General features: G+C 45.7%; 1 protein-coding gene across 3 annotated transcripts in view; it reads left to right on the forward strand.

Annotated features, from left to right (window-relative positions):
* The window catches only part of KIAA0319L (KIAA0319 like), a 29100-nt gene that overhangs the window by 11691 nt on the left and 3205 nt on the right, over nt 1-14204 (forward strand). For all 3 annotated transcript variants that reach the window (XM_064635248.1, XM_064635249.1, XM_064635250.1), the window contains exons 5-20: nt 1033-1134; nt 1849-1946; nt 3099-3186; nt 4244-4336; nt 4907-5039; nt 6008-6236; nt 6982-7105; nt 7660-7792; nt 8652-8800; nt 9086-9237; nt 9443-9581; nt 9906-10065; nt 11490-11632; nt 12592-12714; nt 13229-13319; nt 13677-13768. In XM_064635248.1, the coding sequence (XP_064491318.1) occupies nt 1033-1134; nt 1849-1946; nt 3099-3186; nt 4244-4336; nt 4907-5039; nt 6008-6236; nt 6982-7105; nt 7660-7792; nt 8652-8800; nt 9086-9237; nt 9443-9581; nt 9906-10065; nt 11490-11632; nt 12592-12714; nt 13229-13319; nt 13677-13768 (2049 nt within the window). The remainder of the gene's footprint in view (nt 1-1032; nt 1135-1848; nt 1947-3098; nt 3187-4243; nt 4337-4906; nt 5040-6007; nt 6237-6981; nt 7106-7659; nt 7793-8651; nt 8801-9085; nt 9238-9442; nt 9582-9905; nt 10066-11489; nt 11633-12591; nt 12715-13228; nt 13320-13676; nt 13769-14204) is intronic.

The raw sequence follows: 14204 nt of genomic DNA on the forward strand, positions 1-14204 counted from the left end.
GTCTGTTTATCTGGGTTTTGGTTTTATTTTTTCCTACTGAGATCTGATTTCTTTTTGCCTTGGAACTCTTTGTGACTGAAAGACTGATGGAGTTATAATGTCCCACAGTCTGCAATAATTGAGGGTGGAAAAAGAGATGGTTAATTCCAGTAGCTAATGAACATGGAAGATAGATAATAGATAAGTAGATAGTTAATAGATAATAAAGATGGAAGAAAAGCTAAATGTTTAAGGACTTTTCCCCCAGCTTTTTTCACTTGAATTTCTTGTTTTCTGTGCATAATTCCCAGGCCCAGTAATAAAAAGACAAATATAAAGCAAATGGGAAGGAAAGGGGAGGATGAGGAGGCTGAGAGGTGCTTTTAAGAAGAAATGTGTTCTACTTTCTGGTTACCTTAATGCTAATAAAAAGCAGTAAAAGTATGTCACCAGCCATAGTTTTCAAGGTTACTCTGTAGTCTTTTGAAACAAACTACCTGTCAGCTTATTTGAAATGGGATGGCAAGAAAATTCCTAAGCGGGGGTGGAAAAGAAAATATAAATAAAAGGACCAGGTTTGTCTTTTGAGCTTTCACAGTCAGTGTGGCAGCTATGCAGGTTTTAAAAAATTCTCTTAGCCCTCAAGCAGTTCTTCAGAAAAGAAATACTGTGGATTCTTCATATATTTATGAAACTCTGGAATTGCAGTTTGGAAATAGTGTTTGTCTTGCTGCGTCTGCAGCCGGGTTCTGGGCCAAAAACCTGTCAGGTAAAACCCTCCCCATCCTGCTGGACTGGGTGAAGAGATTCCCCTCTGCAGGGCCCGAGGGTCACGTTTCAGTATCTGCAAAGAGAGAGATGACTGAAAACCCCCTTTTGGATTAACAAGGAAAGCAAACTCTGAAATGGGAGCTGTACTGGGGGACAGGATGTTTACAAAATACACCATTGCTAGCTGGGTTTTGTTCCATAAACTCTGAAACCAGAGTGGTTTTATGCATGCATGTGATTTCTTTCCTGTTCCTGTTCCAACTGTGTGTTTGTCCCTGCCAGCTGTGAAGGAACTGGTGGTTTCTGCTGGGGACAGCGTCGAGGTGACCCTGCCCAAGAACGAAGTGCAGCTGAACGCGTTCGTGCTCCCTGAACCACCTCCTCGTAAGGCTTCCCTCAGAACCTTATCCTCTTAAAGAAAATAGTGAGACACAAGAAAATGGAAAGGGCTACAAAATCATTAGGTTTGGGAGATGGCACATTTGTAAAGTGGTGTGTGAGGAAGCAGTGGATCTTCAGCATCTATTCTTGATATTTGCTGATAGGAACTGAGCTGTCTTAGCAAGTTTGGTGGATTGGTAATTCTGCTTTGGGGGGTTGGCCTGCTGAGGAACACGTTTCTGTACACTCCTCATTTCATCATGCAAATTGTTGGCAGGTATTTGTAAAGTTCTTATCTTAACTCTGCCCACGGTGGCAGTGGCAGCTGCAGAGGAGGGGCAGGTGTGGTTGTGTTGTGCAGCAGCAGGGATTGATTCATTCCCCTTCCAAAACCAGTGTTACTCTGTGTCTGCAGGATTGGAGGGCGTGATAAGGCTTTTCTCTCTTACTATCCTGGAGCTGTGATTGTTCCAAAGCTCCTTATGGCCTTAGAGGCTGAAAGATGGGTTTTGGCTCCAGAGTAAATGAGTTTAGAAGCACAGATTGTCTCTTTTCCTGGGTATATTCCCAAATAGCCGCAGCCCAAACTCCAAGCTGTCTCATTTCTCCATAGTGCAGCAGAATGTGCCTTGTAAATGTTTAATACCTTTGCAGTTCTTTAGCATGGCACAAAGGCAGGCTTTGAAAATAAACATCTGGCCCTTTTTTTTTCTTAAGGAACCACGTATTCCTATGAGTGGGAATTGATTACTCATCCAAAAGACTACAGTGGAGAAATGGCAGGGAAGCATTCCCAGACCCTGAAGTTGTCCAAGGTAAAGCTTTTGCTTCTTCGTATCTTGTTGTGTTACATGCCAAGTGGAGGAGATGGGGACCCTGGCAGCCAGGAAAAGACTTGTATGGGATTTCAGGATGAATAGGAAATTGCATGATGGGCAGGCAGCCAACATTTGACTGTGAGCCCTCTTCTAAGGCTCTTAAAAAAAGGAGATTGATCTGGCACGAGGGAAAGAATCGATTGATTTCAGGATGTAACAAGCTGCCTACAAGCAGTGTGACAAGGCACACAAATGGCACAGTTTAGCAGGGACACAGGGGTGGGAATGTTCCTGGAACTGTGTGCTGGTCTGGTTAGGTCTGAGCCTTGTACTGCCCCCTGAAAAGGGAACGTGCTGCTTCCATTAATAAGTGGAATATCCTGTAGCATGTCCCTGGCTCTGCCCTTAGAAAAGCTCCACCAGGGAAAGGTTGCCAGTTCCTGCACACGGGGATTCTTAACAAGGAAATGGCTTTAGTACTGTGAATATACAGTTCTGTATTTGAGACATTCTGTATTTGAGACAGTTCTGTATTTGAGCATCTTGGGTTCTGCTGCACTGTAAAAAAAACCTGCAGGCTTCAGTCAGGATATCATGCAGAGCAAAACCCTTCAAAAGGAGTGTGCCTCTCTCTGTCAGGATTTCAACCTTTAGGGTATCATGATTGTTGGCCAGCACCTGGTCCTTCTCCCTCTCATTTTGGCTCAGCAGTGAGTGGGGAAGGGTTCACTGGCTCATAGAAGGAAGAGAAGAAACACTTTCATTTATAAAAACACACAAGAAGAGATTTTCTTCTTGCATGCTGCCTTTCTCATCTCAAATGCAATCTGCTAGTACAGATCCCTGTAGCCAGACAACCTGAACTAATCTCTGTTATCTCTCTTCTCTTTGCCTGTTGTTGCTGGAAAATAAAGCTTGACTGACAATCCCATGGCAGAGAGAAATATGAGTCTTTTCTGCATAGCCATTGTGAACTAAAACACGTGTAATACCATTTTGGCCTGGAAACCATCCTTTGCTGTGCATGCAGAGGCTGAAGGATAATTGTTTGGGTGCTCCTGTGCCAAAGCACAGGAACTTGACCTTCCCACAGCTCCTGACAAGGTGCTCCCAACCTGTAGGTAAATAATCCTTTGTGTTTGCTTCCAGCTGACAGTTGGTCTGTACGAGTTCAAAGTCGTGGTGGATGGGGAGAACGCCCACGGAGAGGGATATGTGAATGTAACAGTGAACCCAAGTGAGTGGGGGGACTGAATCTTTCCTTAACTTCACCTGTCTCTGGCAAGCCATGACATTGGTGTCATAGAGTTTTCTTATTTAACTGGACTGTGGTTTAATGTAGTGAAAACTCATTGTGCTCTCAACTCAGTGTATATATATATTTATTAAGTCATTTCCCGAGATGGGAAGCTGTTGGTAACACACAGCTATTTCTGCTGTACTGCATCAGGCCTGCCAGTCAATAAAAGAGCTGAAATACTGACACAGAAGTGCTCAGCAAACACCTCACCCTGGAAGGCCACTGCTTCCATAAAAACTAGCTGCAACCTGGCAGAAACCTCACAGCAGCAGCAGCGAAAACTGAAGGGAAGCCAGAGCTTTGAAGCTCCTTTGGAGGTTGTTTTCTTCCCTGTCCAGTAAGGAATATCATTTCCAGCCACAGGCAGGTTAAGTCAAATTTCATTCCTTACTGTGAGACGTGGTTTGGAGATGAGCTGATGGAGATGCAGGAGCTTGTGCTGACTGTCTCACTTTTTAGATGGCCTGTGTAAAGAGACTACCACAGGTTGCAGTAAAACCCCTTTATTTTGCACACTTCAACAACTCTTTTTCTACCACTTTTGTGGGCAAAAGTGCACTCCCTAAATTAGCAGGAGTGCATGGCTGGCCTTCTGGGTGCTGTGAATGATCCTTTCCTTATAAGCAGTGACCCTGCAGCTGGCAGCATGCAGCAAAACCATTCATTTTTCAGAGCAGCAGCCAGACTTTGGCAAGAAGCTGCAAGTGCTGCTCTGTTAGAAAGGCCTGTACTGGACTGCTTGACCCAGTATGGGTGAGCTGATGCAGTGCCTCCTTTCCCAGAGCACTGGTGTGGTGGCAGTTCACCTCCTTGCTGCTTTAAATCCCTTCTGCTGGCATTGACTGCCCAGGCTGGTGTAGAACTTGCTGAGAGCATGAATCACAGTCGCTGGTAGTTGTGCAGCTCCTTGGCAGGGCTGTGTGTTGGGATGGGCCTGGAGAGCCCTGGTGAAGCTGGGTGGTTGTTGTTGTTGTTGTTGTTGTTGTTGTTGCAGAGCCCCGGGTGAACCAGCCTCCTGTTGCCATCGTGTCCCCGCAGTTCCAGGAGATCTCACTGCCAACCATCTCCACTCTCATCGACGGCAGCCGTGAGTACCTGCAGCTTTAGGAGCAGCTTTAAGGCTGGGGTTTGTGTTTGGTTCTGGGCTGGCCCTTTGCACAAAGTTTAAGAGAAGCTGTGACACTCCCAAACACAGTTCAGGGAAAAGAATCAGCCTGTCCTGCCACGAGAGGGGAACACACATGACAGCACCTCTCTGTGTTCCCTTTTGAAGGGCACTGGCCTGAGCCAATCTCCTAAATAAGGAAAAGCTCTGGAGGTTGCTGCTTAGAATAAACAAATAATTACTGCCCGTCAGAATTACTGGGCTCTTGTGTTGAGCTTCAGACATGTTAGTTACTGAGCTATCACCTTCAGTAATCCTGGCCTACACTAGAGCTTTTCAGGAGTTTCTTGAAATAAATTCAGGTTGTCTGACCCCTAGCCAGCATTGATTTGTTACAGTTTGGGTGTCTGAGCATAACAGAGACTCTGGGCTTGGACCAAAAATGCCTTTGCCCACTAAGCCCAGGACTGAAGTAGAGACTGACCATGTGGGGTCTGAGAAGCAGCATTTTCCAGCTCCTTGTATGTGTGTTTTCTTCCATAATTAAAACAGAGAGCACTGATGATGATAAAATTGTCAGCTACCACTGGGAAGAGCTGAAGGGTCCCCTGCGGGAGGAGAAGGTTTCCAGTGACACTGCCATCCTCACACTGACCAACCTGGTGCCTGGCAATTACACCTTCAGGTAGGTCACACCTGACAGTCAACAGTTCTCATCTCCTGAAAGTAAAATGGATGAGATTCCTGAAGTGTTCATCTGGTTTTTAAAGAAAAAAACCAACACAAAACAGGGAGAGAACTCCATTTTGTGATGTCCTCTCTGCTCCTGCACTTTCAGGTAGAGTTTTGTTGCTTTTCACTTCAGGAGAGATAAGCTGTCCAGCTACTTCTTATTCTTAACTTGTAGCCCTGGTTTAAGATGAAGGCAGAAGGGAAGGAATGGTCTGTCAGGCTGCAAAATGTCTCTTGAAATGTCAAATCTAAACTCTTTGGGTAAAGGCTTAGAAAGAAATGCAGTCTTCAAATCCAGTTTTTAAATGCAGTGTGTTTGGCCCAGATAAGTGAACGAGGCCTAATGGTTTTATGCAATAGATAGCAGCTGATTTTTGTGTTTGTTTCTGTGTTTTTCCTTTGGGCCTGCATTTTGGTGTGATGTCCATCACTGCATAGCAGATCTGTTTGAAATAAACCAGTGTACCTATAACTGAACACTGTTTTCTTCTGAGCAGTTGGTGTATGAACCAATCAGATCCATGTTCAGATCTAGATTTAGCAACAAACAGTTCTATTTTGTGCTACCATTCTACCAGGGGGGAGAAATGCTGTGTCCAGGCCACTTGTGGATTAGTAAAGAACTTCTGTGTCTCACCTTGGAACTGCTTGGTGGATTTCAAGTGAGAGATGGATGTGACTGTTGAATTTCTTGCATCATTTTGAGGCTTGATAACTGGGCATTTGGGGGAAGTTTCTACTCAGAAAAAACAAAGTGGCCTCAAACTACAGGTTTTTTTCACTCCTGAAAAAAATTACTATCCTGCCTTTAAAAGTATCTTAAGTCCTAACTCTTGTGTTGCATTTGAGGTAACCCCAGCCAGTGTTGTGTACTGAGCTCACCACGACCCTTCACTGCTTTCTCTTTTTCCCTCTCTTCAGTCTCACAGTCGTGGACTCAGATGGTGCCAGCAACTCCACCACTGCCAACCTGACTGTGAACAAGGCAGTGGACTATCCCCCCGTGGCAAATGCAGGCCCCAACCAGGTGATCACCCTGCCCCAGAACTCCATCACGCTCTACGGGAACCAGAGCACGGACGATCACAGCATCGTCAGCTACGAGTGGCTGCTCAGCCCCAACAGCAAGGGCAAGGTCATGGAGATGCAGGTCAGTGCAGGTCTGCTCTGTTCCACCTGGATTGCTCACTAGCTGGCTTTTTACTTATGATCAAACCATTTTTAATTGACTGTCAGCAAGTGGCTTTCATAATCCTACCAAGCAAGCGCGTGGTGGTTAAATATATCCTTAAAATTAAATCCACACAGAGCTGGTGTTGGCTTCCTGGCTGAGCTGGTGCACCAGCCTAGCCACTGGTTTTCACTGGCACCCTGTTTCCTTTCTTCAGCAGTGCAGTTTTAAATCCTGCTGAAGAAGGAGGATTGAGAGAGATGGGAACTTTTGAATTGAATCTTGCAGTCTAAACTTTGCTGATATTGCCCAGACACTCCTCAGTCCTCAGCAGTAAATGCTGGAACTTGTTTCCTTGTCATCATTTTTCTTTTAAAGGTTATTACTACTGCCAAATGTATAGAATAAGAAAGTCCATGAATTGGGTTCACAGTGTGTGGGATTTGCACAGGGCTCCCCAGAGGTTTTGCTGGAGTTGGGAACTGTTGAATCCAAAAAGGCCTGAATGCCTGTATGGCATTACTCTTGTTATGTCCCCCAGCAGTGTCCTTGGAGCTGTGCATAAATTCAGCTGTAAGAGCTTTGCATGCTGAAGTGGCACAGTCTCCTGCCCCCATAGCAGGAGTTGGTAATAACCCCCTGGAATCTGCTGGTAATAGTTATTTTAGAATCAGAGTCTTCTGAGTGAGAATTGCTTTTAATCCATGAATATGTTTTCTCTCAGGGGGTGAGGACACCAGTCTTGCAGCTCTCTGCAATGCAGGAAGGTGATTACACCTACCAGCTCATAGTGACTGATTCTGCTGGCCACCAGTCCACTGCAGAGGTCACTGTGATAGTCCAGCCAGGTAAGCTGCCTTTCCCTGCCTTTGCTGCTTCCATTCCAGGGGTTAGAGGTGAGCAGCAATCTGCCAGCAAACTCTAGATCTCATGGTAGCTCTGTGCTGCTTTCAGAAAAGCTGCTCTAATTTAGGACCATTCTGGGCTGGTATATTGCTGCTAAATGAGCTAAAGAAAGCTTCTAGGAATATTGCCTTTCTAGGCTGTTCTCTTATTTTACACAATGTAATCTAGTTGATGTTATCCCACCATAATTGCAGGATTGTGTTTCCAAGCAGCTGTGTCTGCCCACAGTGCTAAGTCCTGGGACAGGGGCAGGAAAAGTGGAGCAGTACTTAGAGAGTGAGAGCACAATTCAGAATAACTAGATTTCAGTCTCATTTTACTGCACATGTGTGAATGGAATGCTGGTTGGAATTCTTCAGTGCTTCTAAACCTCACTATTGAAGTAGGAGATGGTGGGCAAGAGAGATACTGGGGATCATGGCAAAAACTCTTAATGGAGGGGTTTAAAGCTCCACCTTTATGGCATGTGTATGAAAGATATCCCATCCTCTTTCAGAGAACAACAAGCCCCCAAAGGCAGATGCTGGTCCAGATAAAGAGTTGACTCTTCCCGTGGACAGCACCACTCTAGATGGCAGCAAGAGCTCGGATGACCAGAAGATAGTCTCCTTTCTCTGGGAGAAAACACGGTGTGTGTCACCTTCCAGAATGTTCTTGTGTGTCCAAATCTTTCATTCCAAACGGGACACACCCCCACACACCTCCCTTGTGTTCAGTCCCAGTCACATTGGGCCTGACAAGCTTTGCCAGTGACCTGAATGAGACAAGGATTTATGTTTGGTTGCAGAGAGGTGGAGTTTTGTTTGAGCATGAGAAATAGCTTTGCCTTCATCTCTAGGCCTGACTCCCACTCTCACTGTGGTTGTGGCTCAGCCATGTTCTTCACAGCAGTGGAATTTGATCTTAGTCTCTGGAGAGACTGATTCTTGTAATCCAAGAACTGCAGAGCCTCTGAACTTGATGCTTTTGCAGTTTGTTTGATGCTTTTGCAGTGTTCTCTTCTCATTGTTGTGCTTCCCTTCAGACTATAAATTCCCTGAAATGCTTTAGGGAATTCAGAAAAAAGCCTATGAGCAACTTGAGTAGCTTTTTCTGTTTGCTAATGCAAAGTCTGTGCAAAGCTCTTATAAATGAAGGACTATTTTTGTTCTACACCTTTTCTTTACAAAATTGACTCATTGTGCAGCTCATGAGCCAATTTTCTGAACGAACCACTTTTTGTGTTAAACCACCAGAAATTATGCTTTTTGTTCTGAATGCTGCACTTACTCTTTGGATTATCTTGCTGTAACTGGAGAACATGATTTTGCTTTTTGTCATGGACACTGTATTTCCAGCCATCTGTCTGTTTGCATCCCCACAAACTCTGCTTGAGCCTGAGCCTCCTGTTTGGAGTGAGGCTGCCTCCCGTGCTCTGTGCAAAGTTTAAACTGATCAAAACCCCTGAAAAAGGTCAAAAACTGAACAACCCCCCTGTGCTTTGGTTAGGGGTCCAGATGGTGTGAAGCTGGAGAATGCCAACAGCAGCATTGCCACTGTCACAGGCCTCCAGGTTGGGACATATGAGTTCACTCTGACAGTGAAAGATGAGAGGAACCTGCAGAGCCAAAGCTCCGTCAACGTCATCGTCAAAGAAGGTACGTCAGCCACGAGCAGAGCTCGAGTCTCTGGGCAGTTCAGCAAAACCTGTGTTCAGAGGCACAGTAAGAGTGAGGAATGGGGGGAAATAATGTGGAGAGCACTGAAATGGACTTCCCTGGGTCAGAGGTTTGCCTTTTCTGGAGGAAATGTACCTTCAGCTCAATCATGCAGTGCTTCCCTTCTCTTCCTTGGGGTCAGACAGGGGTGTCTGGGTTACACAGGAGATCTGGTGCAGTAATTTCTGATTGGGCATAACCAGATCTTTCTCTCTGTTTATTTAGAGATAAACAAGCCTCCTGTTGCAAAGATTGCTGGGAATGTTGTCATCACCTTGCCCACAAACACGGCGGAGTTGGATGGATCCAAGTCCTCTGATGACAAGGGGATTGTCAGCTACTTGTGGACAAGGGACGAGGGCAGCCCTGCAGCTGGGGTGAGGTTCCTTTGTAAAGCATCACAAAAGTCAGTGCAAGGGGGCACTGGCAGCTCCTGAGGAAATGTAAAGCTCATTGTTGCACTGTTATCTTGTGCATCCTGATATCACTAGTATGAGATATATAGATATATGTATTTTATATATATATATAAAGCTAATTTGATCCTTTGTTTCCTCACACTTACTTTGTTCTGCCTTCCAGGAGGTCTTAAATAACTCAGACCATCATCCTGTCCTCCTCCTGTCCAATCTGGTGGAAGGGACCTACACATTTCACCTCAGAGTAACAGATGCCAAAGGAGAGAGTGATGTGGAAAGGACCACAGTGGAGGTCAAACCTGGTGAGCCTGGGGTTTGTGCTGTACTATGTTTGCCTACAGTCCTCTGGATACAGTGTACTGGGATTAAAATGTATGGTCTAGTCCAGCTCAGAACTGTAAAAGTCAAAAGCTTTGGGGGTGTGATTCTGTTTTCCTGTGGTTCTTGGGGGCTGACTCTCAGTGTTTGGTGTTACCTGTGAAAGTCAGGCTTGCATCCCTCCCTACAGTGCCATTCTGTACTGCTGTGTAAACCAGAAACATTCTGGGAAGGTACTAAAAACCTGCCTTCTACCCAGGCTGTTAAATAGAAACTCTGAAGATCTGTATTATCTGTGCTCTCCCCAGATCCCAGGAAAAACAACCTTGTGGAGATAATCCTGGATGTTAACGTGAGCCAGCTGACGGAGCGGCAGAAGGGGATGTTCATCCGGCAGATCGGGGTGCTGCTGGGGGTCCTGGACTCAGACATCACAGTGCAAAAGATCCAGCCCTACACTGAGCAAAGGTGGGATTCATCTGGGAGGGTGCACAGAGGGTTTGGTGAACCAAGGGCTCTTTCCTCTGGGGAAGCAGCTTGGACAATCAGAACATGTGGAGTTGTTGCTTAACATTGATATTCCTGCTCAGGTCAGAGTTGCCAAGCAGGTCTGGAGTATCTTTCCCCTCTGGAGATGGTGCATTGTCCTTGAAAACTGCTGCTGCTAATGTCTTTTCCCCTCAAACCTGTAAAATAAGAACTAATCTGATTTGGTTTTGAGAATTGTGGAGAATGTCTGAAGGATGTTCTGCAGCTGTGATTTATAACTGGAGATATAACAGGGCCTAGTGCAGGAGCTTGGTGGAACACTGACCCCACAGCAGAGATGGTGTGTAACAATCCCTTTCACCCTCACCTTCATGCTAACTTGGTAGTTTATAGAATCACAGGATGGTTTGGCTTGGAAGGGACTTGAAAGATCATCCAATTCTAACCCTCCACCACAGGCAGGGACACCTTCCACTAGTTCTGCATTAGCTTTGCCTCCTACACAACTACTTCAATCTAATGTACGATAAAATGTTGAAAACCAGTGTATTTTTTGTTTGAAGAGATAAGGAAAACTAATTTTGGTTACTATTTGGCTTACAGTAAACTGCATCTCTTCTAAACACATGGAGGTTGGCTGCTGGGCAGGGCTGTGGGTCAGGGTCATGTTGCCTGCCTGGATGGTGGCAACAAGCCACCAGTGGCAGGCTGTTGAAATAAGTGCAGTATTGCACTTAGTTTTTACTGAAAGTAGAGTAGCTTTAAGGTGGCTAAAACACTGAAGAAGATTTAAGGGACGTGCTTAGAGTCCTGCAGCAAGTCAGCAATAAACCTGCTGTTACTTCACATTTCCCTGAGTGCAGAGATGTATCGATTCCTTCGTGTCCACGTGGCCTGATGTGGCAGGGAAATCAGAATTCATTGTCCATGCAAACCTAGAGAGCTCAGAACAGAGGAGCCAGCACTTTCTGTTGTAATAGTACCTCTCTGTCTCTGCCATGACCAGGCCAGTGGCTGGAGCTCTGTGCTGAGCAGGTAAATAAGCCCCCAGGTGTAATAAGGTCTAAGGATCCCACAGAGAGGGAGGGAGGAGATGATGAAAAGGGCAGGACCTTAAAGTTTGGGGATTTGGTACTTAGTAGGAACATGCAAAGATGTGCTTGATGTGCAAACTCAAAAAAGAGTCTAACCCTGGCTTTGAAAATATGAATGGATCAGATGTCCTGAAGGGTTTTGTGCTGTAGGATTAGGTCTGCTATTATTGCTTTCAAATAGAGCCAGAAGTCTGGCCTTCAAGTAAATTTGGGATTCTGAATTAGTCCCTCTAATGACAACCTGGGGAGTGTGTCTCTCCTCCTGCTGTTTGGAGAAGCAGCAGATAGTCACTTCTGTGTGTCTTCCAGCACGAAGATGGTGTTCTTTGTGCAGAACCAGCCTCCCCATCAGATATTCAAAGGGCGAGAGGTGGCCTGGACGCTGAAGAACGAACTGCGGAAGCAGCAGTCGGATTTCCTCATCTTCCGGGCCCTGGAGATTAACACAGTCAGTAAGTGAGAGTCTCTGGGGGACACACTCATGTCTTTTCCCTTCTTCTCAGCCTGACAGAATAAGGACCTTCGTGGGTGATAAAACACACACGTCCCACACAAACTTGCACTCACTGCAGGAGCTTTCGTGTTAGTAAATGGGAAACAGGAAAATAAGTCTGTTAGACTATAAACTAATCAGTTTTTCATCAATATTCACTATTCAACTTTATTATATGTGCTTACTTGTAGTGTTGTTGGGAAGATAAGAATTCACAAAACCAAAAGTGGATTGATATTTATGAAACTAAATCAGAGTGTTAATGGACTACAGCCACTGAAATGAGTGTCATCCTGAAAACAATAAACTGCCCATCTTGGTAGCTGTGAACACTCTAATTTCCTGTGCAGCACACCCATCAGTCTGCAGGAAACATTTCCCTTCTGTCATTTTTTTTACAACTTTACATTAGCACTGTTTATCTTTTATGAGCACAGTCCTGGGAGGATCATTTGCTAATCAGTTAGAGATTTTAAACTAAAATTATATAAAGTAATTATTTTCAGTACTTCCTGATTTTGTGATTTTGTGGTCTTCAAAAGCCACTTCTCAGTTCTGTTTGGTCCCTTCGAAGGATCTGTTTGTTTCTTGTCTGTCTCACGGGCTGGGTTTGAATGGGAAAATCAAAACCTTGTTCAAAAACATTGACTCGACAAATACACGAATTCTGTAACTTTTATATCAAAATCAGGGTTTATCGGGCAAAATGTGTGTTGTGTCATTGGCGAAGTGGGACATTTTAGTTTGGCACGAGGCCCAGGTGCTTTATGTTTTATTGTTTGGTTGTGGCTGGGCTGTGTTTGAGCTGCAGAGGGGCCGGATTCCAGCCGGTGTTACAGGCCTGGGCTGTACTGAACTGTCTTGTCCCGTTTTTGCCTCGCCTGTGAATCATTTCACCCTGCTGGTTTTGGTCCCCAGCCTGTCAGCTGAACTGCTCCGAGCACGGGCGCTGCGACTCCTTCACCAAGCGCTGCGTGTGTGACCCGTTCTGGATGGAGAACTTCCTGCGGGTGCAGATGGGCGACGGCGAGAGCAACTGCGGTGCGTGAGCCGCCCTGGGGTGGCACCTCTGGAGAGAAGGCAGGGTTTGGAGCCCAGGGTGGGCAGGGACACAGGCTCCTGCTGCGTCCCAGTTCCTCTGCTGTGGTGCCCACACAAGGAGACGGCCCCTGCCTGCTCTCACTGCTCGTTCCTTGGTTGGGGAGCGACTCCTCTTCAGAGCCTCCCTTGTGAAGACTCACTAAGGGTTGAGTCATTCTGGCTGTATAAAGCACAGCTCTTTTCTGACATGCCCATACAGAGGCTTTTCTGCCACAGGAAAGCAAATTTTATAAATCAACACACACTAAAACTTGTCTGGTGAGGATCCATATGCTGGATTTCCAGCCTCTGGTTTCCCAGGGGGAGCTGGTGGTGCTTCAGTGAGGGATCCCAGCCTCTAATTCTGCAAAGGGTCAGTCCTTGCCTTTTCTTTCCCTAGAATAGTCCCCTAAAATGCACACTGTCAACTGGATGAGGTGCCAAAGCGTGTTTATCTCTGGGGTTTTGCTTTCAGAGTGGAGTGTGCTGTATGTGATCATCGCATCTTTCGTCATCGTGGTTGCCCTGGGAATCCTGTCCTGGATGGTGATCTGCTGTTGCAAGAGGTGGGACTGAGGCCATAACCCCCCCCGTATCCGTGCTTCAGAGCCAAGTAGCTGCAGTAGGAGGTGAAAGATTCAAACCCATTGTCCCAGTGGGTCATCTGCTGAGCCCTGGGGTGTTGGGGTTTGTCACTTAAGTGTTTCAAGTGAAACGTTGAAGTCCCAGACCTCTGGGTTCAGTTAAAAAGCAAAATTTGGATTAACCTATAAATGTGCAACTTAGCAACATCTTAATGTTTCACTTTGTAATGTGGGCATAATCCTAAATAGCAAGTGCTTTAGCTTTGAAGATCAGGGTTGTTTTTCTTCTGGCTCTTTCAGAAGTGGACTGGCTCTTAATTCCTTTTACTTCCCCTTTAGACGGAAAGGAAAATCCAAAAGAAAAAGCAAATACAAGATTTTGGATGCAACGGATCAAGAAAGCCTGGAGTTAAAACCAAATCCCAAAGCAGGTAAAACATGAGAGGGAAGAACTCAGCACTTTCCAGAGTGCTGACTGAGAACTCTTCCTCAGTGGACTTAAAATCACAGAGTGAAACAAACGGGATGTGGGGACTGACAGAGGGGCCTCAGAAGATCTAAGAGCTTGTTTCAGATCTGTGTATGGGGTATTTAGTGAAGTCATCTAACCTTGGGTTTGGAAATTGGGGCTGAAACTGGCCCAGTCCTGATGTCTCCACTTGGTATCACAGAAGTGGTAAGTGGATGCATTAAGCTGTGCAGAACAGCCTGACCCAGGAAGCCCAAAACTGGGTCTTGACTGTAACTTCTCCTGCTTTAAAGTTTTCCACTGGGTTCTGGTAGTTCACTTCTTGCCCATATGCAATTCCCTGGCCATGCTCTACAGCAAAGCAGGAATCCAGTGGCACTAAGCATTTCACTAAACTG

Source organism: Pseudopipra pipra, chromosome 24, assembly GCF_036250125.1.
Source record: "Pseudopipra pipra isolate bDixPip1 chromosome 24, bDixPip1.hap1, whole genome shotgun sequence".
NCBI lineage: Eukaryota > Metazoa > Chordata > Aves > Passeriformes > Pipridae > Pseudopipra > Pseudopipra pipra.